This window comes from Athene noctua, chromosome 11, assembly GCF_965140245.1.
Source record: "Athene noctua chromosome 11, bAthNoc1.hap1.1, whole genome shotgun sequence".
NCBI lineage: Eukaryota > Metazoa > Chordata > Aves > Strigiformes > Strigidae > Athene > Athene noctua.
Genome location: NC_134047.1, coordinates 2,061,140 through 2,088,482, shown reverse-complemented (window position 1 = coordinate 2,088,482; position 27,343 = coordinate 2,061,140). Strand labels below are relative to the sequence as shown.

The window sequence follows — 27,343 nt, the reverse complement described above, 5'->3', positions numbered from 1 at the left end:
AAATAGGCTAGGAGACAAGATTTGTGGGGGTAAACCAGCTAGCATTAAAATAACAGGCTATTGATTAGGAAGCGGGTGCAAGTCTAGCTGATAGTGGCCTTACAGAAGTCAGTGATTTTTCACAAGTCCTTAAATAAAAAGTATTTTTGCAAATGCATGCGAATGATGTAGAACAGGTAGGGCCAGAGATGCATTGTCTCTTCTTCGCAAGCAGATACCTACAGTGCCACAGGAATCCTCCTAACCACACAGATTTGCATGATGGGCGTTTCTGCTCTGCAAATTCCAGCTCTGTACAAGAGGCTGGTGAGGGCCTTGCTCATGCACTAACATCTGGGCTGAGCACAGAGGCATCCTGCCTGCCTGTATTCTCCCACTGACTTCACAAAGCCAGGTTTGATTAACACCTCTGAAAACAAGCTCAAATAATCCCACATTATTGGGTATCTAACTGTGATTCAGAAATCTAGACCCACATGCATATCTGAAAGGTCACAGAGTAAACCCGTGGTGTAGACTGGATACAAAAGCTTTATCTGTCACTTTCTGTGTTATACTGAAAAGAAAAACACAGTGGCAGATTTCTGGCCAAGGAGCTGTTTTGCTTTGCTTTATAAAGGACTGTTAAACTCCTGCCTCAGAGGCCTCACAGTCCATCTCTTAGGGGCACAAGCATTTTCATTTTGGTCAAGACCTTGCAGAGGAAAATGTTCGCCCCAGTACCCCCGCCAGGGTGTCTGGACCTGCACTGCAGTGAGAGCACAGAGAACAGAGTGCCTCTGTTCCCAGAGCCTCTTACCCTCCTTGGCAACAGAGTCTTCCCCCGCCTGTGGGAAATTCGGCTACAGAGGCATCATTTCCATTCCACCCCTTTGAGAACTCCACCTGCACATCTTAGCAAGGTGCTTCACTGACCTGCATTTTCCTAATCCTTGACAGGGCCCTGAAACACCACACCCCTAACCAGGCCACCCTGCTGTCACTGCAGGCTCCTGACAGCTTCCAGCAGCAGCAGACAAGAGGTGGCACTGACCTCGGGAAGATAAAAAGGGCAAGCTGCTTACAAAGTCGTTAGCACCTAAGAGATCCACCTTCTGAAGCACCTAAGAGATGTACCTAAACACATCTTCTGTATTTCCAGGATTGACAGGAACAAACTCAGAAGAGTGCAGAAATAAAAGCCTACACCCCAGCCATCGGGCTGATGTTCTTCAGGTGCAGAGACATTTCTGGAAAGAACAGCCAGCCCAGCCCTGGGCTGAGCTGTGTTCTCCAGTCTTCTTGAGCTTCTTGGCACAACAGATATCTTTGGGCAGCATCATGGAAGTCTGGAGCACTTGATAATAATGGTTTATCTAGTGCCTGAGGTTTCTCTCAGGCCCTCTCTCTGCTGATTCCTGTCTTCCACTTATCATTCTCCTGCTCTCCCTACCCCATCACATTGTTGAACAGCGGGTGGGATTTCTGGGCAGGAGGAAAAGAGCAGAAGTGTCCACCTCACAGAGGTCAGTCCCTGAGAGAGCAGGGCACAGATCAGGAGGCTGGAAGAAGTACTGAGATGGCCCACTACAGCAAGTGAGAGGGACCAGTACCCAGGAGAGAAAGCAGTGAGTTTGCCTTCCCCTTTATACCCCATAGCCTGGTCAGGCAGTTATGAACTACCCACGTGACACCCTAGCATCACCACCTGGCCAGGCTCCAGAGCTGATGAGATCTTAATCATAGCCTTCCTTTCAGAGGCATATAAAATAATGACCATGGGTGACATCGTTCTGTAGAAGCAGAATGGCCAGATGGAGCCAACGCATGCAGTGGTTCATAAGTTCAGGAATCAGAAGTAATGAGCCTGATTTTCCTCCAAGTCTTGAATGACAATCCCTTTGTTGTAGGGTTTTATCTGTCATTGGGCTAATATGAGGCTTTCCCAAACCTCCCAGTAACCAGTGACATTCACAAGCCTACTGATGCCACAGATACACCACAAGCCGAGTTTCCCAGAATCACCAGCAGATAGAAAGTTGGCCCATTTACCAGGCTCAATGAAGAGCTTCAAAACCAAATGCACCTGGAGCCCATGCACCCCTCCAGCTTGCTACTGAGGCACTTTACTGGGACAACACAGCTGAATGTCCCTGATGCCCGTGCTAGGGATAAGCCAGGGGGCTTTCTCGGTGCATGCGTACCCAGTAAGCAGCTTTCTCCACTGCTGCTGCTGGAGGAGCAAGCGGGAGGCGCAGGCAAATACGACTTTCCACTTGCCTCTGGACTAGCAGCCTAGACCATCTCCACACGGCACCAGCGCAGCTCCAGTAGCACCAAAAATGCTTCCAAATTTCCTGTTATGGATTTCATTGGGTCTTTCTGGAGGACCATCAAATGCTCACACAGGTACAGAGTCTGCCCAAGGCCAGTCACTGCTGTGGCAAGGATGGAAGAGCTTTGCAGAAAGCTCCCAGCTCAACCTGCCAGGTACAGCTACTGCACTGGGGAGAAAAGGCAGAACCCACACTGGAGGGGGCACACATGTGCCAGGCCACCCTGCACAACCTCCTGCTTTGTCTGGTGGCTGCTGGCGGAGGACAGGTAAACCTGGAGGAAGGAAGAAGCCACTCCTCATCAGAAGCTCTGTGCAGGTTGCACTGCAAAGACCTTTGGCAATTGTTCAGTGTGAACTTGGATTTCAGTTTTTAAATAACAAAGGCTGGGACAAGGGAAAGGAGGCTTCTGAAGGGTGGACATGACCAGAAGTTACATGCCTCCACCTGGTCCTCTGTTTTCCACCCCCAGTAAAAGCAAGCTTTCCAAAGCTACGTGCAAACTTTCCCTAGCTTACAGACCAGGTCAGCCTGTACCTACCCTGACCAGCATCCCACTGTGGGAAGCTGAAACACTGCAGTCAACAGTGATGGCAAGGACGTAAGCCTCTTTCAGACCCAGACGAGTCCTGCCAAGTCTCATTGACCTACAAATCATGTGTCCCTTATGCCAGAAGAGCTTGTGTGTTCAAAACACGCTGTTTGTCTTTCGTCCATCTCTGGTAGCCCATAGGTGGCCAGATCCCTTGGTTTGTCCCAGAAGTCCGGTACCCAGTAGCTCACAAACTGCACAGCTCCCATGCTGCTTCCAGACCTTTTATTTACCGCGGTACTCCTGCACTGCCCTCCCTGCTCTGCAAGGCTGAGCTCGTGGCCCAGCTGCGTGTGGGACCACGCTCAGCACTGCAGCTCCCCTTCAGCCCCTCACAAAGCTAAGATGGCACCTGAGCCTGCTGGAAAGCTGCTCAGCATGACCGTCCCCATGGGACCCCCCCCTCCACATGCCGCCATTCGGTCTGCTCTGCCGAGCAGCTTCTTGTGAGCTGTCAGCCCCAGCCCCCCTTGCCTCCCTCCCCCGCTCCCAGGTTTTCAAAGGCTTTGCTCCCTTTCTGTCTCCTCCTTCTTGCTTCGTGAGGCACTCAAAACAGAGGTGAGAGCAACACGTGGAGCCGGCAGACACTCGCGTTGCAGAGGTGCCTTCCTGTGAGGAGGGAGGACAGTTCACTTAGAGGCACACAAAAGCCCCAGAGAAGTAAGAGGAGCTTACTTGCAGGCCTCGCATGCTGAAGTGCCAGTGCATCCTACCGGCTGCTGAGGACGGGGCTGCTAGCATCCATCTCCAGACAAGAGAAGGAGCCTTTCCTGAAACTCGGTGAAGACCCCAAACCAAAGATGATGTAAGAGGACTGAACAGTGAAAGGCTGAAATGTTGACACGAGAGGGGCATGGACGGAAGAAGGTATTTCCTGCAGAACCCCAGAGGCAACAAATTCAGTCAAGCATGCACAGGGATTCCCCACTTTCTCAGAAGACAGGGTAGGTAAGTCAAAGAGAACAGCAGCTGAGGCACAGCAAGAGGGGAAGTAAGCTGGCACCATTAGTATGAGTTCAAGAATTAATTTCCCACTGGCTTATATTCCAAACACCTTTATTAGCATCTACCCTACAACCCCCTCCATCGCACAGAGCCCCTTCGGAGTGCAGTGCTCACCTATCCTTAGAAAGGAAACCCAGACTCACCCTGGACCGTCCCCACTCGTGCTGGCTCTGTGCAGTCTGGGAACAGAAATAAGCCCACTGTTAAAGAGACCAAAGCAGCCTCTTGGAGCAGAAGTGTCCCAGGAGGAAGATGCCAGATCTGAGCCTAATAAGAACCAACCCACTTGTGTAGAGGAAGGCAAAATTTAAGGAGGCCAAGTCAGTGAGAGGACAGGTGCGTCCAGGAAAGGGGACTAATACAGGAGACGGGGTCTTTCCTGGTGCTGTGAGCACAGGTTGGTTGCCACTGAAGCACTGACAGAGCAGAGGGCAGGAGAAAGATGGAGCACTTGAAGGTAGCAGATACTATCTGAAGCCACCACAACCCAGATGAGGACATGGGCATGTTGCCAGTTGCTTGAGGGTCACCCACATGCATTAAGCAGTATGCAGGGATGTGCCCAGACCACCAAGACACTGCAGGGAGTCAGTTCAGGGTGGGAACATGAACTTTCTCGTCTACAGCGAGGGTAGAGCAGAACCAGTTAAGGCACCTCATTAACAAGGGCAGCACTCTGCAGAGGGCAGCTTCGGTCTTTAACTGTAAAGCCACCCAAGGCACTTACCCTTTGCACGCAGTGGCACACTGTTAGAGTCCCTAGGCTCAAGGATGCCCCTTTGGGGGATAGCATCATGTGTCCCTTTCTGCTCACTGCAGTGACAGAAGGGGTCCAAAATTAAGGAGATCCTATTCCTCAGAGCTGCACTTCTCCACAGTCTCATGTCAGCATGCAGAACTCCAACATGGTGTATGTCCCAAGTGGTAGGCTTACAAGTGTGCTTATGCCGATTTTGGAGACACAGTTGTACTGCGTCAGACCAAAAGTCTTTCCGCATTAGTATCCTGTCTTCAGTAACAGTAGAGAGAATAGCAGGGACGAATATAAGCAAAACAGGGTTTCTGTTGTGATACTTAATTCTCCGGTTATCTGAGTCTTAAGGATCTCCTGAGCTAGAGCTGGTACCTTCTTAATTGAAAATACTCAGTTTCTCCTCTGAGAGCTTGTCTTATCTCTCAGAATTTCCAGCCTTTGGCATCTGCAATCTTGTGGTAGTGAGTTCCACAGTTTAGCTCTTCACTGTATTTATATCACTTTAAACTCCATACAAAATCGGTCTTAATCTTTCCTGACTCCCTGTAGTGCTTGCCTTAAGTCAGTAAATAATCATAACTCTATGCTACTCAAGCTTACAGGGTCCCACACTCTTTTAGATACTTAAGGGTTACTGAGCAGAACACAAATAACTACTTGCACTCTCAAAAGTTGTAGAAAGGCTCTGATAGAGGCAGGAAGCAGCAAGGCAGGGGAGAATTGTTGCACAGGTTAAACACAGAACAGAGCTGTGTGATGACAGTTCTGCAATGGGTTGTTGCACAGGAACAGTCTGAAGGCGAGGTAATGGAATTAACTTTCCACACAGCCTGTGGAATTTGCTGTTACAAAAGCATGAAGTCAGGAGCTTAACAGTATTTTGGAAGGTCTAGGCATTAATGTGGAAAATACAGTCCAAGTCGTAAAAGGAAGGGACTAACAGGAAAGAACAGCCCAAGGACACAGAGCCTCCCGCTGCAAGGCAGAACTCCATCTTCCAACAGAAAGTCATCAGAAGCATCCCTCCCAGGCAGGCTGCTTCCTAAACCCTCAGCACAGCTCCTGGGGGACGCGAATCACTGGCAGGTTGGGTCAGATCATATTCCTTTGTGCTGTGACCTATAGAGTCCCCAGTACTAAACTTGTCCAGAGGCAGAAATGTGCATGCTCATTGGGAGCTACACCAGACTCAGAAGCCAGGATTAGAAATGGAAAGAATAATGTATGTGAAAGGGTCAAATCTTTGCTCAGAATACAGTATTTCTAGCAACACGGATGTCTCCTGTGCCTAGTCCACTTTTGTGGATGGCAAAGAACTTGGATACCTTTCGGAGGGACTTTGAAAGTGAAGGTGATGATTCCAGGTTGCTACCCAGCACTTGTAATGTACTGGAAGCAATAACTTTTCTGCAGGGGAGAGTGCACACCGCTCTTCCACTGCTGCATGACTTTGGGCATGAGGGATAAAGGTTTTGCAGCTTGCCTCTAGCACTAGCTGTGCCAGTTGACTTTTTTCCCCCCATTTCCCCTCCACCTTGACTTTGATAAAGCACCTCCTTTTGGAGAAGTGACCAAATAGAAGCCCTTCCCCATATAAGTAAATGACATATGGTCTCCTTGTCCAAGATCACAAAAGAACATTAGGAAAGCCAAGATGCTCCAGAAAGAGGGAGAAAAATGGAACATCAGACTTAGTAAAAACCAAGCTGCCACTGCCAGAGACTAATGAACAGTTTGCTGGCTTCAACTTCTTTGATGATTAAACACCATCTCCTGTTCCCGTCATTCTTGGGAAAGAAATTAAAGGACAAAGTAGTCCTCAAGTATGTTTCATTTTAAGGAGGGGGTAGGGGAAATAGGAGGAATTATTTTTAAGGGGAGGAGACAGGATGTGCCAGCAATCAGTTGCAAAGAATTAGAGCAGTGTATAATGTACAGGAGAATACATGAAGGACAGAGCAAGATAGCTGCGGTTCTTCCTTAGCAAGCTCGTTTAAGAAAACTACTTTGCCCTCATAAGGGATTGCCCATTTCCATGCAGATAAATCGATGGGTCCCAGACCTTAATGAGCACCACTTAATCTGACATAAGTAAATATGCAGTCTTTCCAGCGCTAAGATAGCACAAAGTCTGTTCAGACTCTCACCTTTGCTTAAGCAGGAGGCAGCAGCCCTTGTATTTACTGAATTTTCATGGGGAGAGTATTCTGCCAAAACACTGCTTTTAATTTCTCTTTTGGTACAACCCAGTGCCCAGTTTACAAGTCTGAAGTCCTGTATGACAACTGTTATACTTAAAAGTGACAACTATTTTAGATACTGCCCTTCTCCCTGTGTCTCAGCTTAGCAGGTGAGAAAGCTGCAATCTCTTTTCACCTCTCCTATTCTTGAATAACCAGATGTCAGCACTGACCTGGGGATCTTTCCACCTGCAATCTCTCTGCCAGTAATGGAGGGGGACAGGAATGGTTGGTTTAAGATATGCTTTATGCCCTTCTGTGCTGCGAGTCTTTGTGCTCTTGAACTCATTTTCTTTAGGACCTGAGAAGTGTTTGCATGGAGATGTTCCCCTCACTAATCTGATCCACTTTTCTAGTAATTTGCATGTGTTTAATTGCTGAATGAATGTCCAGAAAGTGGGTCAGGTATCAGCTATATCCTCAACAACTAGGAGCGTGCAAGTGTTGTCCTATTTCTCTCCTGACATGCCCTATCCCTGCAGCACCTGGACTGGTGCTGGTCCTGCAGGTGAAAGATAGAGGACACACCTGGCTGAGCCCTAACCCAAAAGGGCACGATCTGCCTGTGACAAGGCTTTCAGACTTCTGAGCCCGTATATCAATGCCCTATCTGAGCAGGAGGCAGCACCACATGGCATGTCCTTAACAGCCCCAGTCATGCTTGAAGCAGAGGTCAAGAGGAGAAAGCCAGGACTGATGGGCACAGGGATGAGCATAACCTGCTCCATGAGCACATGCTAAACAGCAACCTTGTTCAGGCTTACAGAGAGCAATCCCAAAATCACCACCTGCAGCATGACATCTTCCTTAGGCAAGCTCTTAGAAAACAATGCCAGGCAGTTTCTATTCTTAAGCCATAAAATCTATGAGCTACTGGATATTATTTCTGCTGGTCTGTTCTCCTCACTCAGTTCCCCATGAACTAGTAGCTGGGCAAAACCCGGAGCCCATCCAACCCCCAAAAGCAGGATTGTTTGACCTTCTCATTTCTGCATCACCAACTAGCTTTCACTACAAACCTCATCATAAACTGAGAAATTGTCCTTCCCAGAGAGGAATCACTTAATGAGAAATGGTCAAACTCATTTTTGGTTCCTAGAGCTTCCCATGTTGAACCAGCACAGAAGGGCGTGCTTTGTCCAGACAGCCAACTAAAGCCGGAGAAGCAAGGCCATATATTAAGTTCAGAAGAAGTTGAGGTGTGAATTTGGCCAGTTTTCAGTCAGAATGTCAAAGGGATGGTGCTTACCCTATTTTCTCATCCTAGACGGGCTGGGAACTGGTAAGAACTCATTGTAGTGGCAGGAGAGCTAAAAAAGGTAAGATGTTTGCTTAAACAAGGAGCTCAGTCAGCAAGTCCCCAACTGAGTAATTTCTTCCAGAAAAATGGCAAGTGAGGTGACTGGCTTGAGTGGACTGTTTAGAGAGGGCAGCTACCTGACCCTTCCTCCATGAGAAGTACAATATATGTTTTCCAAGTGAATTCATATAAAACACAGCACCATGAGGGCTGCTATAGGGGAAAACCAATTCCACCTCAGCCAGACCCAGTACACCTAGGAATGACATGGGTCCCAGACAGTGCAGGTAACATGGGTTTTTCCCTCTCCTGGAGATCCTTACAGGTTTATGGCTTACATCTACGTTCTGCTAGTGCATCAGATGTCTCCAAATGGCTTCATCAAGATTTCCCAAATCCCTTCTCTCTCTCTTACCATATTTACTTAAGGCAAAGTCTTTACTTAGCCCCTTTTGTTGATTCTCTTAACCTCTCTAGGTAAGCACAAAGTCACCCATTACCACAGTGTGAGACACACGAGCGGTAACGCACTGTCTCTGTGGAGTCTCAGAGAAGTGTTATGATCATGCATTGCACAGCTGGGAAAGGGAGGCCGAGGACATTTTATATGACAACAAGCTTTCTGTTTTGAAGTACCTGCTAATTTAAAACAAGATTATGCTGCCATAGGCTTCTGCTGACCCATGACAGGAAAACACAGTGCTTTCAGAAACGCCACCTTTACCATCCACTGTTTGCCGGCACTGATCTAGTACACTACACAACTGCCTCTGCACACCTACAAGCCATGGTGCCTGTATCCCACCTCTTCTCCCTTCTCCCAACTCATCTTTTCATACTTTCCTGGCACTACCTCTACTGCCTTACAGCACGTGCTGCCCGTGTCCTCCTCCATGCACATATAGGCATATCTAATATATAGCTATTAAAGCTCAAAAATGTTTTAATAATCACTTTGTATTTAATTAAACATGCAACAACTAGCCTATTAGAGTAAATTAAATTTCAGTGAGACATTTGAACAGTGACTAGAGAAGACAGTGGTTTCTAAAGGCCTCAGAAGGATGGGGGAAGAAAACTGGATTATGTCAAGGGAAAGGTGATGCTGGAAGACCAGCGATGCTCCCTAAAATTTTTCAAAGGGGCTTCACAGCCTCTGCATGTATCCTCAGAGAATTTTCACCTTGTAGTGACTTTCCTACCTCTTGCTTGCTGAGGGATGCTCATTTCAAGCGGTTAACACTTAGTAGGCTTTCTAGCAAGAGCAGCCTGGTAGTGGAAAAATTCCTCTAAAACATTCCCAGAACTCTTTACTTCTCCATCTTTTTTATAGTTAAATGAAACATCCTCTTCACTTTGCCAAGAGTTTTACTGGACACCAATCCAGTCAGACTACCTCAAGGAGAGGTTTTGCAGTGCATAGACACCAACTAGTGAAGATCACAGGGAAAAAAGGCTGGAGGAATGTGGAATTGAAGCAGTTATGGGGCTTAGTAGCCTACTGGAATTAGGTACTCTAGGAAACACCTCTAGGTATCGATTTCAGCTCACTCAGTAACAACTGTAGGAGACTTAGGGCACTTTCACCTATGCCTCATTTTCTCTTATCTGTAAAAATAAGACACTGGTGCTAACTTGCCTCCATGCTGCAATTTGGGATCCCTGTATCTCTAGGCAAGCGCTAAGTGTGTAACAAACAGAAATTACTTTTTCTCCCTGGGGAAAAACATTAAATAGAGCTTGTAATTCCCTGTGGTAGTCAAGACCACCAATGCAGTCTGGGGCTGCATAGGTGGGGAATCATGTTATGAATGAAGCAATATTACTATTTTACACACCAGAATAAAATGTTGTATATACAGCTCTGAGCACCGAAACCATGAGACTCTGCAACAATATCAAGGCACACTGTGCTTTAAAGGCACTGTTTTAACTTAGAGAAGGAAGGTTTGATATTCCAGGTTCCAAAAACTGCCACAAAGATGTCATTTCCCAGGAGGCAGCCAGAGGCAAACAAATCCTTCAAATGCTGTAAGACAACTAATGTGTCCTGGGTGGAACAATCACCTCAACTAGGCTGGCACAGACTGACTTAACCAAAAGGTTAGAACGGTGTTTATTTCCTGCAGAAAGCAAAGTTTGATCATGTAGGAAGGATAACTGGGAGTAAGCAGATAATATGGTGAAATGCAGAAGAGCAGAATTCATTTCTGGCAATAGGGTTCTGTTAGGTCAAGGGTGGTCTGCTAAAGGTGGAGGATGGCAACCCTAGTTTGAAAAACAAGGCCTACTTTTCAACAAGCCCAAGCAAACTGAATGCAAACTCTTACATTTGAAAAACCTAGGACTTCTGCACAGAGACCCAGTTCTGTATGTGGGGTGACTACTTCCACATATGAATATTCTGCATAGCTGTATCTGTGGCCTCTAAGTTGACAAACTCAGTAAGATCGAGTTATTATTAGAGAGAAGGGCTAGCAACCAACCGTCTCAACTGTGGTGTGAACAGAGCACTGTACAGTCATGCTGGGACAACCAAAAAGTACAGGAGTAGCCAACCGATCTGTTCTAGGAAAGAATTTCTACTGTCAAGGGTACTGACCAGGCAGTGTACCACCATGAGTTTAGTCTACCTCTGCCTCTGTCCATGGGTTAGTCTGCCCTTGGTTATGCCAGGGTAAAGCCAAGGGAACCAGTCCAGGCTGACACCAGCAGCAGTGCACACAATACAGCCCACACCATCATTCTTTCACTTCAGCAGGCCAAGTCTTGGTTGCGGGATCATAAACCTGATGGACGGGTGTGGTGTAGTTAACTGACAACAGTGTTCAAACTGCAACTGTATGAAACACTCCTGATTCTGCTGAATAAGTCAAGCTTATTACAGGATGCATGAAGAAAAAGGAGATTTCAGCAGGCTAGCAAGCAGACTTTGAGTTCATGGCCAACTGGATGGCAGAGAACAAGCTGCAGTCTCTGTCCATGCTGAGTGAGTGCTCTCTGCAGTACCAGGACCAACAGTCCTGGAGCCAAGGAGCTCTATTTGCAGAGCTAGCTGAAAGTTATTGGCAGGGAGCCCATGTGAGCTCGGTAAATAAAGTATCCAGATAATAAAAATACCCAAAGGCACTGTTTAATTTTTCTGAGGGTTCTGATACAGCCAGTAATACTGAAAAGGAACAGAAATCTTGCAGACAGGAACAGGAGTATAGGGCAAAGCCACCCTTCCAGAAGAGTGGAACACAAGGCACCTGGTAGGTCTGATGGCTCAAAGCTTGCACAGCTAAATACCTGACTCATTGTGGAGGAACAGCTGAAAAGGAAGAGGGTGTGTTCAGGAACTAGACTGGGAATTGGGAAAACTAGGCTCAGACAGGAGCTTGTGTATTGTAAAACTTCAAGTCCTCTTGAAACTTAGCTGCAAACTCTTGATGAATAAAAAGGTCAACACTTTGTGTATCTGACCTAGGAACACATCAAAGTGGATGGACAGGGAGATACAAGCCACAGGCTGCCTCCCCCTGCAGTCACACTGAAGTTAAAGGAGACACTGTGGTAGCAGGTTGCTGCAATGGAAAAGGAAGATTAGGTCCAACCTGTAAGCAGCGGGTATGTTTTGGGTTTGCTTTTCTCTTCACTAGAGCCTCAGATGGGAGCTCAGTGCACCCTGCAAAGAGGGTGAAGGATGTATAAGAGGACATACTCCAGCCTGGTGACCCACTGCACCCTGGCACAGATAGTAGGAGGCCAGCTGCACACCCCTGGCAAGCAGTGATGTGAAAGTGGCCAGTGGATCATGCCTTTTACTCCCTCCTCTGCCATTTTTCTGGCTGATGCTGGCGGGAGTCTCCGCTTGTGTAAGGGCAGCAGGCACTATCCACATTTCATCCCACATGCATGCACACCCCCCTTCCCCAAAATGATCCCTTTCGTCTGACTAGAGGTCCTTTCTGGATCTCCAAACAGCTCAGCAGATCTTCCTTTTACCATCTCTTTTCCTTGAATGTTCATTTTTCTCTGTAGCCTAGCAACTCAGCACAGACTCAGAATATTAACAACTCCTGTCCCCACACACGATCTTCTCCAGAGGCCTGAAAAATGTGATAGCAGAAAGGCTGAGAGGGGTAGGAGCAAGCACGAGAGATGTAGGGAGCATGCAAGGAGCCTCTACCAGCATTCAGAAACAGCAAAGCTATTCAGCTGTCGTATCTGCCACCTTCACTTAACATGTACATAACATATAGAGCTATATATAGCCCCATTTATTTACATATTCAAATAGCAACACGACACGCACGCACTTGTATTTGGATCTAGGTTCTATATTGAGGTACTGGCACTCTTGCGCACATACATTCCCTATTGCTAGATGCTTTAAATGTATATATGACAGGATGTCAGAAGGTCAGATTCTCAAGATCTAATTTTGTTTTCAATCAAACCAGATGAAGCTTTTACTTGTGGGAAGATACTTCAGCATTCTGCAGTAACCCTCTCCAATGCTGCAGCATTGCTATTGAAACAGGTGGCAGTTTGGAACATTGCTCTTAAATGCAGACAGCTTTTTAATATATTTATATATATATATATAAAAATATATATATAAAGGCTGTGGGAGTTCTGCCTGTGTAAAAACCTGAATAAAAACTTGAGCAGGAAAAAAGAAGACATTTTTATCCTGGGTAAAGTTTTCTGCAGTAGCAATTCTAACTACTACAGGAATGCTGGGGTGCAAGCTGAAGCAGTTCATACCACCACCATACAACACTGACATGTTCAGGTCTAAAGATAACTTGGCTGATACAGGAACAGATGGAGCACTGCAATACATAGCACTGTTCAGCTTAAAGCATGCCGCAAACTATATAGCCATGGACTCTCATCCTCTCCAACATGAATTCTCTCTTGCTGTGGGGTGGAGTCACCTACAAAATGCAGAATGAACTTAGCCTCTTCAGTGAAAGCACAGAAATGTTCTCATTTGGGAAACTGCCTAGTGAGCAAAACATGTGAACTCTGTTTCTCGCTACTGGAGCAGGGTTGACTCAGCCCTCCTGAGGCTTGAACTTGTGATACTGCAGGACTTGCAGAGCTGCTCCTTAGGGATAACAGCATCATGGAAAGATGCACGGGGGGAATCACTTGCAACAAGCATTGCCACTACGTTTTATTCATGCCGCAAAACTCAAGGTTTAGGCTAGGAATCAGCCAGTCTACCCAACAGCTTTCCCATAACCAAGAATTTCCAGTTATGCAGACAAAGAGCTTTCCGCAAATTCTCCCATTAAGATATCACATGAATGCTACAAGATCCCTAGGAAGAAACAAGGATGGTAGAAGAGAAAGCCTCAGGGAAAGAGAGTCATTCTCTAGTCCAATAGTCCACAGTCTTCCTTCAAGTGAGAGCTTGTTTCATAAGGTTTCAACGGTTCACCATCTACTGATCTATGTACACGGCAAAATCATACAATTCAGCCAACAAAAATATTTCATTGAAGGACATCATTAATGTTCAAAATATCAGAGCCCTTCAGCACAAGGGGAAGCGATCAAGCTGTCCCTTTCCCCATGAGGACTCCTCCAGGCAGTACAGAGGCAGGGACCTGGCAGGACTGCTGCTTTACCAGGTTGCTTCTCTGCTACACACACACTGGGTCCTTGAGACTTCTGTCTCAGAAGGCATTCCTGGTGCTTTGTTCAGATCCTAGCTTTCAGCTGGCCACAGCATTCGAAGAGACTGTATGGTGATCTCTGGGTTGTTACTTAGCAACTTGACTCCAAGATGTAGTGAATTTACTAGGTTGCCTCTGCAGTCAAGCAACACCAGGACCAAGGGCGTAGGGAGAGTTTTGTCATAGGAATGGGATAATCTGTGAAATATTACAGAAGACATATAAGATTTTTTCCTTCTACAAGTTACCATAAATGCAGTAAATATTGACATATGAGTCACACTGACCTATTTTCTAGTTTTTAAGCTGGGACAATCTATTTGCAACCAATTTCAGAACCAATGAACAGGGAGTACTTCAGGCCCCTTCACAAATTTGCTTTATTCTTAACTATTTTGTGAAAGAATCCTACCCTCCTGTGGAAGGCCCATCCTTGTCTTTCGGGCAGAAAGGGGACCACTGCTTGTTTAAACTTGAGCATCCACTCCCTGCTACCATCACACTGCAGAGCACCCCTGAGGCCAGATGCTTTACTTGTCCTCACACACTCCCTTAGTCCAAGGGATCTTTCAGCACAATCAGTGGGATTTCTGTTAAAGAAAAATATAATGTGGTGTGAACAGATATCCACATCTGATTCTTGACTTTTTAGACTTGTACCAGGGTTGGTGAAAGTCACTCTGAGCCTCAGGAGTCACAGGATGTCACCTCTGCAAGGATAGACAAAGTAACCTCAAATCTAGCAATGGCAGATAAGATGGGTCCCTAACATCTGCTTTGTTGCAAAGATGTTTCTAGGAGCTCAGTAGATTTCTGCTTTTACCATCTATCTAGAAGAGCCACAGAGCAGGCAGTTGTACGTCCCCCCTGCTTTTGCAGCAAAAATCCAGCTCAAATCTGCTATGTCTAGAGTGGTTTGGAGGTTACTCTCCTATCCTGCTACAACCACCTTTTATTTCTCCAAACATCCCCCTAGCAGAAGGAAAAAGCATCAAGGTACTGTTGCTTTTCTTCCACTAGCCAAGTGGTTGTGTGTTTATGCACAAGCTACTTCCTATTGCCAGAGAAACAGAGACAGGGGAAGGCCACCAAGGTGGCCTGATGGCCTCATAACTGGTGGCAGCATGCGCAGGACACTGGACACAACGATTTTCAGGACTGCCCTCTCCATTCCCTGGTAATTCTGCTCTTCAGGAAAATGCTGTTTCACATGTACAGAATTGCCACTGCTTGGTTTCCCAAGGAAACAGCCACCCAATGCATTGCAGCCCTGCACACCAGGACTGGAAGTGACAATAGTTGTATGACCCAAGTTGCACTGAAGCAATCATCAGCAGAGGAAGGCACAGACACTTGCCAGCTCCGAAGAAACCTTCCATCTCAGCTGCAAGTTTGCAATACCTTAGTTTAAATTACAACACACGGAAGCCCCTAGCATGTGAAAAAAAAAAGCGCACATAACTCCTATCTGTCCATGCCAGCACAGAGCCTGGGGATATTTCACCCTTAGAGCTGTACCATTCTTCTCATGCCACGCTGGCAGGATCTGACCCTTCTCCAGCACTAAGGCCTCACACCATCCTCTGCTACCTGCAACACTACCACCCCAGGAGCTCACAGCAATCCAACAGGGTTAGCCCCTGTGATACCATCATTAGCTCAGCACCAAAGCTGCCTCTCAGTTTTACCATATTTTGGCAGTCTTCAATACTCAGCAGCCTTAAATACCAAGTTGTAATGTATCTACACACACACTCAATGTAGATACCACAGTGTCACAAGACTGGAGATACTCTGGGCTACAGGGAAACATTTATGCACGGGAGTGTCATGTCATACTTGTATCTCATAGCATATAACTCCAGAAACCCCTGACTGTAAGATTTAAATGCTTTAACCTTTGCTTTTTTAAAACCTTTGGATACCCAGGGACATAGAATAGACTGACTGGGAAATATCTGTATGTCATTTCTCCATTGAAAAGAGATAGCAACAGAACACTGTCATTTAAGACTAAGAAAACAGCTGATATATTTGAAGGCAATATATGGTAGTATAAGGTACAGTATAATAGTAGAAATCTCTTCTTAAAAATCTTTTTAAAGCTCAAGACATCTACACCAATGGGAAATCCTTTTCAGGAGGATATTGCAGCAAAGTTGTTTCTGTCCATTATTGCCGGCATACAGAGGGTCTGCTGAGGGTCCTCAGAGGCTGCTGCCAAAGCTGCATCAGCCCCAAGGAAACCAGGGGTTTGCATACACAATTTGACTGTCAGAGCAATTCAAGAATGGGTTGGACATCATGCATCCAGATCAGCGATCCCACACGGATATACATTTTCCTGCCTTTCCCTTTTCTGAAAGGGCCCAAAGGTCAAGAGCTCTGACCAGGAGAACGTTCTGCCTTAGAGGCTGCTGTGTTCTGTACCAAAGAAAGCTTCTTGTATGGAGCCTGGCCATCCACACTGCCTTCTTTCATCAACTACCCCCAGCATACAGCAGAGTCAAGCACATAGATCACTGTGCATGTGTTACACTGAAACTGAGATTCAACTAGTCAGTGCATGTTCATATTCCTGTGGAAAAAGAACTGCAAAGCCTGATCAGAACAGATTCCAGTACAAAGGCTATTTCAAGCATGCCTAATAGATGGAAAATTTGCCCCAGTGAGAAGAGCGATGCCCCACTGATGATGGTGTAACAGGTTGAAGAATGAACTTCCCTGGTCAAGATCACCCTTACACACAACCTGATCCACTTTCTTCTGGGTTAAAAACCATTTAAAAACCCTTGCAGCTCATCGCTTCCTTGGGACATGCTTTACATCCCTCTTGAACAGTGAAAACTTCTTTGCCAAACAAGACAGCTTGTTTTTCAAGCAAGCCTTAGGAAGTCGGGAAATAACAGACACGATGCTTGCTTCCACAACGCCCAAGAGATCCAGCCCAGTGTGCCAGTGCGAGTGCACTCACTCTGACAAGACAGCAGCATGGCAACAGGTGATACAGGGAGGAGGGAGCAGGAGACAACGAAGTGAAGCATAGAGGTCAGCTTTGCCAAGCATCCTGCACCAACCTCTAACCTATCTGCACTGCAGACTGTCCCCCAGCAAAAGGTATTTTGCCAATCCCACAGGCACCCTTCCCGTAACACATACACTCCTGCAAACATTTCTATTTGGAAGCCTTGCTTCTTACACTAGCCCTCTACAACAATCCTCTTGTAACTTTTCAACATGTCACCAGGTTTATAAAACTTTAAAGCTAGTGCTATAACAAACTGAAACAATGTTATTGCAGATGTAGGAGAGCATCTTGGGATGAATAAATTATAGGAGCCACAAAGAAATCACAGCTATAATGCCTGGATGCTTTGAGCTGTCTATGGTGTGCAGAAACACGGGAGGGAGCAGGTTTAGGACTTCACAGATCATAGGGCAGGAAAATTGAAGCGTTATGAAGGATAACCACCTCTTATTTCAAAGGTATACAAAACTTCTGGTTGTTTTCCTTATTGAAATATTTCATTAATGCTTGAAGGGAGTCTGAACTGTCTGGTGCTAGAAAAATATGTCCCCAAAGATTACATAGAAGGCTACAGCTGGGAGTATTATCCTCTAGTCCCACCATGCAGCAAGTACAATGTGCCCTGAACAGGCCAGTCCTCAGCTGTCTGTTGAAAGGACACGCAGGAATGGGGGCAGACTTCCAGCTCCTTCGGAGGCCATTGGTACTGAGTACCGCCAGCACTGGATCCAAGGCAGGTTGGTTGAACCAGAGCATTAAGCTGACGGTGACTTTTGGCAGCATTCAGGCCACATACCACAAGGACAGAACCCTGCATGCTGCTTCAGCTGCAGGGTGACTGGAGCTCCACGCTGCCAGTACTCTTCATTCTCCTGGGTCAGAAGTACTGCTGGACTCCTCAGTAACTTGGGTCTGAATATAGCACTGCCCAAGTATCTATAGATACCTGCATGTTTTCCAATGCTTACCGCAGTTGAACTACCTGTAGCAAAATGGCATTTACCAGAAACTTATCCAGCCCGTTTCCTTTAAGGAGAACTAGGAGATACCATCCTTCCATTCTTGTCAGATCATATGAGCTACTGAACATCATTATGAAGACATTCCTCCTTTCAGCCTGCCTTTAAATCCCCAAGTTGTGAATTCATACAGGAAATGAAAAGACTCCAACTAGGCCTTTCATCTTCATGGATCAGCACTTCCCAGAGGGTCTGCCAATCAGATGTGCCCTCCCCAATACCTATTTGGCCTGGCCCCTGGCATCTTTTCCCAGGCATTTCAATTGATGTCACTGATCTTGGCTCAGCAAATAATCCTTCTAATCACTGACAAGAACAGAGGCTGCAGCTCAGCATTGCTTAGCAGGGCTAAGAGGAGTACACAGTAATAAAGCATTACTCAAGCAAGTGAGCTAGAAAATACGGCTGACCACACACAGGCAGCAGCTGTGATGAACGAGAAAGTGCCATTTTTTAAAAATAAGTACTATAATTTTGGTCCCTCGTCATTGGGACATCATTACAAAGCCAGCACTGTACCTATGAATGTCCTGCATCCTGGAACGAGTCCATCTTCTGAGCTGCACAGTATTTGGGCATGGCCTTTAGGAGATGGAGATGCACTAACTTTGTATAGCAAGGCATCAGGAAACACATAGCATGTACAGGCAGCTGCAAAACATTCTGTATATCAGAGCATCTTGGAACTTCCAGCATGAAGACATAACTGTGTTGCCTTTGCAGAGAGCCCTGAATCCTCCAGGACTGAAATGTCACCATATAATCATTTCAGGAATACAGCTCCCATAGGAGTGAAGGCAAGGAGTGTTCCTTAGGTCATGGGTGGAGCTGTATTTCTCCACAGCATCGCGTCCAGCTGAACTCCTGGGGAAAACAACTTTTTGAATCATGCAATGGCTAGTCACTGACAGCACTTGTTCCCTGCCATCACACAGTCAGCAGACACCAAGAGGTCCAGGGAAAGGCCTGGGAGGACTGGGGGCTCTCTTCAGCCTGCCCAGCCCCAGCATCAGGGCCATTGTTCCCGAAAGGATGTCTGAGGATTAATTAATTATCCTACAAGGGGCAGTAAGTAATAACACTCCTTGTGGAACAATAGAAGCTATTTGGTTGCCATGACAACTGAGCTTCACTTGTGTGCCTTTAATTTATTCGTTGCACAGTCCCTTTCCCCCTCACACTTGATGCCAAAAAATGCCTTGTTTTTCTTGCCAGTATCCATGTCCAGAGCAGGGGTGAGACACAGCCCTTTCCCCAGGGCATCTGTCACACAGAAGAACGATGCACATAAAATCCCTTCAGCCTGGAAACTTATAGCACATGAGAAATCGTCTGCTCCCTAGATGTTTGTTCTTTAAGATGATTCTGATTTTTTATCCGTTTCTGAAGCTACCTCAGCATGGTGCTTATAGATCTTGATCTTGAGTAGGTTCTCACATATAGCCAGTTTGTCCCCCATTCTCCACCCCCCAATATATGTAGGAAGGTTGGGCAGGAGATTGTTCTTGCCAAGTCAGATAGCCAGGAGGGATAATCAAAAGCCCAGAAGTGACATGTCTTCATAGTATCAGCGGGAGTATGGCATGGACAATGCTGCTGCCCAGCCTGTTTACAGCCATGCCACAACCATCAAAACACTCGACGTTCATCAGCAGTGCTGCCCAAATTCTGCAAGATCCAGAGCAGCTTATGGAGGAAGGTCCAAAACCTGCTCTCCCATGCACCCCACAGAGGTATTATTGTTGCTGTTTCTCCCCAGCCCCAAGCACACACATCTGGCCCAGCCATCCTGTGGCAGAGGGAAGCGGGTGTTCGCTGGGGAGGGAATAGCATCGCATTCACATGGCGAGGGTTGAAAAGTGTTGCTAAGAGAATGGCTACTAGCCTAGGACATGACATGCCTGGCCACAGCTGCTCAAAACAGGTGCATAACAAAGCACTTGATCAGCTTTTATAGTCCATGGACGCATCTCCAGCAGGAGGTTCACCCTGAACCAGCCCCTGCAGTGCTCAGCTGTCTTAGGTCTGCAGAGGAAGATCAGGACAGTTGTTACAGGTAAGCTGGGAATCAAATCCCTCCTTCCCAGTTATGTTTGTGCAAGCTGAGGCCTTAAGCTGCAGGTCCAGACCTCAATTGTTCATGCTGGCTCTAGCAAGAAGGGTGACAGCTGGTTCGCCACATAGGAAAATTCAGGTCCAGGTTGAGACCGGGGGAGGAGATAACTCAAAATTGAACTCTGCCTTGACAGGCAAGATAGATGGAACTAGGTTAAGCCATCTGGCTCTTCTAAGTTGAGCCTAACCTCAAGCACAGCTACCCAATGCAATGGGGGCATAGGTCTGTACCTGAATTTCCAACTGTACACTGTCCAGTGTCACTGTTACTGGACTGAGGTGTAACATGCAGTGCAGATAATTCCGGTAATGGTGGGATGATAGCAGAGAGTCTGCAAAAGAAAGTGTTCCATATGAGAACCTGAAGGTTCATGGTTGGCCCTTCACCCTGGGTCATATCAACATAGGCATTCAGGATTTTCAAGCAGTTTGGAAACCAAAACGGCTAGTCAGATTGTCTCCCCTCCTCCCTGCCATGCAACAGCAGAATAGCTGGTGGGCCAGAGAAACAGGGCAGGAGAGTCTAGAAACAGATAAATAGGACAGGAGCATTGGGAGACCAAGGTTTTAATTGGCTTGAACAGCAAGAGCTCTAAACTGGCCTAGGATTCTCCTGCATGGGTCAGGAACCGAGGAACAAGACAACTGCTGCCAGGAAGTCCCCACTAGCCTTCTACTCCACGCAGCCTCTCGGAGAGAAGTTTGGAGGAAAAGCATCTGGGCAGGAGGGAGGAAGGCAAGATTAGACAATGATGAGCTCAATCCATGTCCTCTGCTGGGTGCTAAGGGCTTCTGAGAGACAGATATCACAGGCCTGGATGTGTACTCAAACCATGACCAATATAATCAACAAATTTCACCCCAAACAATTGCTTTGTGAGCAGATAAACTTTTTCTTCTCAGTGGTATGAAAAGTTCCAGTCTATCAATGGCAACCAAAACCAGGTAACCATTAGATGCCTCCCTTTCCAGTACAGATATCCAAAGAAATGTCAAATTACCACCAGCAAACATGAAAAGCCACTGACTGTTTTTCAACTTGGCAGGCATAGGCTGACTGCAAAACCACGACTGCCTGTGTGTCGACTGAAAAATACCGTTCGCATCTACTCTTTTCAGGCATAAGCATTAATGGCTGATAGAGGTGTCTGTGCAACCAGCACAGAAGTATAAGGGATGAGAATCTACTCTGGATCAGATGCCACTAGCCCCAGAGCAGAGATCCTCCCATCCACATATTCACAGATAACACCCGGGATACTTCAGTGTGCGGGTATGGACAGTCACTAGCACTACTAGAATTCACCCCGCATTAGGAAGTGAACTACAGCCTTTCAGCATGTCCAACCACATCACAAGTACCATCAGCACGGGTAGGTGTGTACCGCAGAGGTCCCACATGCCATACCTGTCTTGCAAGTGTTGTTTCAGTGAGTTGAGGATTGTTTCAGCCTGGGGTTGGGGTGAGGTTGTGGGGACAACAGACAGTCAGTCCCAGTGACACAGGACACTCAGCAGGTGGAAGGAGCAAGGTTCAGACTGAAACCAGTATGCTGAGAAGGAAATTTGGAAAAAAACCCTAATTTCCTACTGCCCAGTTAAGTGTTTGGTTTTCTTTTTCATCACATGAAGAAATTACCCTTGAATTCCTTATGCTTTAGTGAGGAAGAATTCTGTCTTGAATTAGAGTTCCCATCACCCCTCAAAATTCTGTGTCCAAAGCAGAAGAAAAAAATACTTCTTCAGTACCAAACAAATGTCATTCCTTCTCCAACAACTTCCCAGCTGCAGGGAACATCTGTAGTAGGAGGTGAAGGAAGCAGGGGTGTGACTACCCTGCTTTTCAGAAGTGTACCCTGAGATCTCAGGTGGCTCCAAGGAGCCATTGTCATGGAAGCACATCTCAACCAGAAAATGGGAGAACAGTTTATTAGGCTTTTTTTTTTTTTTTTTTTTCTTTCCAAACTTACCATGTTGACTTCAGAGATCTGGTCAATGCTGGAGATATGGATGCTCATTCCCACTGTGACAGGGTTACCTGAAATAAAAATGGACTGGGTGAGGACCACATTCAAGACCTCCTCCCTTATCTGATATTAAAGAGTTGCCTAGAAATGCATGGATGTGATTTGAAGCAGCCTCACATTCCCCAAGTATCAAGGATTTCCAAGTCAGATATGCTCAGATGGTTAGAGTAGATTTCTCTAACTCCCAGCCTTACGGACTCACCCCTAGGAGTAGTGCAGCCTAAGCTTGATTCTTTAATTCCTGGAAGTTAATTACCCCCTAGTTATACAATTATTTCTGGTTATTCCAAATAATGCCTTCAGAGACCATCAGTAGGCTCCCAGTGGGCTTGCATAAGGTGTTACTGATTGACCATACAAAGAACATAGCAATCAAGCCCATGCAACAAATAGGCAGGAAAGCTACTCCAGCTCACTCCTCCATCACTCTGTCAGCTCTGAGTGCTCAGCTGAAAACCCCAAGTGAATTTGAATACCCAAGATACCAGACAGGTACAGGAACCAGGTCTATGACGAGAGAAAGCAGCATTTGTATAGTAGCTTTTTAGACCAGAGCAGTGCTTGGATTAGAGAACAGATTCCCCATTTTACCATGAGCATCAGGTCACATGTCACCTCACATCCTCTTGCCTGCAGCCACGGAGCTGTGGTAGACATCTGTGCATAGGTCTGCTGGGAAATTCAGATATTCCCTTACCCAATGACCAAGCTATCCTCACGCTGCATGCAAGATGGGCTTGTGATGAGGCACCACCGAAGGGCGGTCACAGCCTGACCTATTGCCCTCTCTTGCCCAAGTGCAGCAGGAGCTGTGTTACCATTTCCCACAAACCTGCAGAGCCAGGGCAGAAACCAGCTGTTTCAGCCAGTTCCTTCAGATGTGTGGGCATCCCAGACAGATCCAGTCTCAGACCCAGTTCTACCTAAGCCACTCTGACTAGCCAGACAACAGGACAGCCCTTTCAGTGGCATTTAAGCTACATAAAACAATTTGCAGAGAGAAACACACCCGCTATCAAAACCAGAAAAAAATCTCCTGTAGCTTGACATGGGGTTTCTGAGTGCTACACTTCTCCTGTCAGCCCCATAACCGCAAAGCCAGAGCACAAACATAGTCCCACCACAAGCAAAGCCCCTCTTCTCATACATACAAGGCGGAAAATGATTCCTTGCAATGCAGTACTAGAAAGGGGATGGCAAGCAGTTATGACACTCAAGGTATTAACTCTTCCATGGACTCATTAGTAGACCTAAGTGCTGAAATATTTACAGATAATAATGAAATGGCTTAGAAAGTAATTAGGAGATTGGGGGAGAGGGGAGAACCACACAACTGGAAATGAAGTGATTTTTTAATTATGTGTTACCAGAACTAGGGAAGTAGTGTCATTAGGGCTGCCTTGTGATTGGGTGTACTGTTAACCGAGACCCTCTGCTGCAAATTAAGCAGCATTATCCTTTAATGGAATATGAACAACACTGAAAACATCAGAATCAACAACTGTAATTAGGCCCTGCTATGCAAATCTCCTTAAAGAGGCAGTGCTCTTCTCCAGCACTCCTGGCTGGGGTGCCAGAAGCAGGGGTGCTCAGGAGACCTTGCAGAGCCTCTGAAAATCCCTACATGGGCACACTCCTAGCCACATCTTTGTTGTACTTCTATGCTCATCTTTCACAAGAGAACCAGGTGGGAAAATAACCAAGAGTCACACTGGGGAGAGCCAATTTTCCTGCACCCTCCTTTGCACCAGAGGCTGACAGTGGCACAGGAAAGCTTTTAAGAAAGCCTCACTTCGGTAGTTTGTCATTTTTCTGAAATCAGGGCCTTGTGATATAGCAGGAAGGGGAAGTCACCGCTGCCCTGAGGATCTTACAGACTAATTGGTTACAGAAGGAAAGATGGGGCCATGCGCAAGGCTGCAGCAGAGCTGGGGAGAAGCCAGTTCCTGACTCCTGATCCTTTCTGCCATGCAGTGTTGTTCCCTCTAAGAGTTGCCCTACGGCTGCCTTTACTTCCCGTCTGTCACCACCGGTACTTGTGTCACTGTGGTTACGTGTCCCCTCCTTCCTCAGTGCAACAAGCAGTTCTTCCCTCCTCTGCTGTGTAGGAGACCCACTGAAGCCAGTATAACAGGGGAGTGGAACCGTGGTGATGTACAAATATTTGCCAAATACAGAGTCTATTCAATCTAATCTATCTGTCTAGACATTTGTGCTGTGTTCATCACCATGGTATCTGAGCGCCTGAGGTCATGCAGTGACTCAGTGTCAGAGCCATGGACAAGATCCAGACCTCCGATTCCCAGATCCAAGATGAACTCCAGAGTGGAGATCAGCCACGCTGCTCCCCATCAGCCTGGGCTCAGCTGCGTCCAGCTCCCACGCACAGTCAGCAATGTTCCTCCTGGCTGCTCTGGGCACTGCCAAGGCCTCTACACCCCATCTAACACAGCAAGTGGGAGGGTCTGCTGCCCGCCTGCAGCCCCTGGGGTGTGTGCCACAGGCAGAGCACGTGATTGTCATACAAACACTCCAAAGATGAAGGTGTGCAAAGTCCTGTCTTATTGGACCTACTCTTAGCTCAGTCACAGGGAAGCCATTTCATCTTCTCCATCGTTGTTGTAAATATTGGCTCCCAGTCTCCTCAGGACAGGGATGCAAGAGCATGTACACAGCCAACAGAAAAGCATGCCCTATCTCTTACTGCAGCCCAGCAAAAAACTAGACCGGCTGGTGTCCAACATTCAGGCTGTAAGTAGTACACAAAATAAACAAAGGACATAAATTCTGCCAATGTTAATAGCTTCAGGCAAGGGGGATACAAAAGTAGGGTATTTAATATATGAGATAACGTCATCTGTAAATTTGTCCAAAAAGGCAGAACTGCATTTGTGGATCTGAGACAAGGCAAAAGAAGAAGCCTGATATTAAAGGTCCATGCTTTTTTTCTGTGCCTTGCCAATGGGTACAAAAAAACTAGACCTTCTCCCCTTAAAGAAAAAGCTTACGTCTAGAAAAGATTTGTAGGCAAGATCACGAGTGAGGGAGTGTGAGAAATTCTGCCACTTTCACCAAGGAACGGCACCCTCACATGTCCCCGTTTCTTACCACCACTGGAGAAATCACCAACATTTTGTCCTGAAAGTAGTTTGATGCCTGTGAAAAATGTGCTTGGGAAGTTGGAAGGGAAGTAGACAAAGGAGTTATAATAAAACCTGTCCTTTTTCTGCAAGTGATACTTGTCAAATATAAAAACAGTCAAGGTAGAGAACAAGTTGTGCTAATCTGCAATATTTTCCCAGCAACCAGTTATTGCTTTCATATTTTATTTTATAATGCTTAAAAGCCCCAGAACCTACAGTCATGTTGCTACATAACTAATTCCCGTGGCACGACTGCAGAGGAAAGGGTGTGTTCCCAAGCCTGTGTCTGCCTGCACCAACAGCCAGAGGTGATGGCAGCCTGCATCAGGTCTGCTCTTCCAGATGTCAGCCTGGTACCTCAGCTGCAGAGAGCAGCAAAGAAAATAGCACAAAATTCAGTGTAATAGGTCTCCAGGCAGTGCATACTTACTTGGGCAACTGCCCTGTACTAAGGTTCAAGCTGCCCTCTCTTCACTCCTAGCCAAGAAAGTTAGACTAGAGCAAGCTTGGGCTTCTCTGCCATCAGATCTCCAACTGCAATACAGACTCAGCCAAAAAGACTCAGAAACAGTGGGCAGATAAACAAAGGTTACTTTATCATCCACTATAGCCACACCGTTTTTATGAACTACAGCCAGTGCTCTGAGGAGTCTGGTTCATACGTTTCTGACCATGTGAGCTTGGCAATGCTGGCAGAGCCAAGGCTTGCGGTTGCTAAGGGACATGCATCAGCCTCAAATCTACCCTTTAGCCTAAAATACAGTAACAAAGGCACTCACGGGGAGCCTGGGAGGTTGCACAGACCATACCTTTCACAGAAGCAGACCAGGGTTTCTTTAAACCACCAGTTAGAAATTCCACAGCTCCCCTGGACAATCTCTTGCTGCATTTCACTGCACTTAGCCTTTTCCTAAATATCCAAACTAAACCTTCTCTGCAGTGTAAGTGTAGTTTTGTCTCATCATTTCCCCCCAACGATAGCAAAAGAATAAATCAGTCATCTTTCCTTAACAACAGCTTTTATGTACTGAGAAACCATGACATCCCTCTCCCTCCCCCACCAACACTGTTTGCCTAAATTGAATGCACCTCATTTCTTCAACCTCTCCTCAGAGGTCATGTTTTCTAAAGCTCTGACAATTAGTGCTCCTCTTCTCTGGCCTTTTGCCAGTTTGTCTACATCTCTATTTTAAAGCATGGTATCCAGAAACCAGCCACTGAAGCAAAGATGACATGTCACCAGTACAGAGAAAAGAAAAAGCAACCTCCCATGTACAACATTCTCATAAAACCACAGAAGCATTTCCAAACCCACTGAACCCATCCTGGGAGCTGCTTACTTTGTGTGGGAGGTTGGAGATGTTAAAGGGGCAGCCTAGCTCTTGCCATTAGAGCGCATCACACATGCAGGAAGAGGAAGTACAGAGATTATTTAAGATTGAAGATATTCAAGATCTAGAGATAAAGATTATTCAAGACAGCTTTGTGCATGAGCCCTCGTGTTCCCTGTTTGCATCCTGCCTGTGGCATCACCAGACTCTGATATCCCTGCAGCAGCAGGAAAGTTGCTTTAAGGTCTTCTGCTGAGTAAACAAAGTCAAGCAGAGAAAATTAGAGGCTTCAACTGCTAAACCTACATATACAACAGGTCTGTGCCTTACACTGCAATGGTAAATACCCAGGGGCATAAGACTCTGCCCATGCATAACCCTGCTCCTCATCCCAGCTCTCCAGAAGCTGGAGGACAGCAGTGGCACTAGAGCCCAGAAACAGCAAGTCCCAGACAAGGTTGCCCTGCACTGGCTGGCAGAACTGTTTCTGCAAATGCAGGGTGATGCAGGTGCGCATGAAGAGGGCAAGGTCTGCTGATAAATGCAGCTACAGGACTGCAGCGCCTTACTTGCCTTTTCAATGACACCCACACCAAACAGGAGCAGCAGGTAGGATATTCTCAGGTTTGCCAAAGGCATGACCAGCACACAGACTGTAATTTCACTCCCAGGACTTTTTCCTTCATTCTTATCCCCGCTTTCCTGAACAAGAGAGAACTGTTCAGTATCTACTTGCTCTTTCTGCAGAAAATGGTTTGCCCAAGCTGCTGCCTCCGCTTTGTTCACAGCACTGAACCTCAGG

General features: G+C 46.5%; 1 protein-coding gene across 2 annotated transcripts in view; it reads right to left on the bottom strand.

Annotated features, from left to right (window-relative positions):
* Positions 1-27,343, bottom strand: part of LOC141964517 (gamma-aminobutyric acid receptor subunit beta-4) — a 74,559-nt gene that overhangs the window by 25,673 nt on the left and 21,543 nt on the right. For both annotated transcript variants that reach the window (XM_074915026.1, XM_074915027.1), the window contains exon 3: positions 22,011-22,078. In XM_074915026.1, coding sequence (XP_074771127.1) covers positions 22,011-22,078 — 68 coding nt within the window. The remainder of the gene's footprint in view (positions 1-22,010; positions 22,079-27,343) is intronic.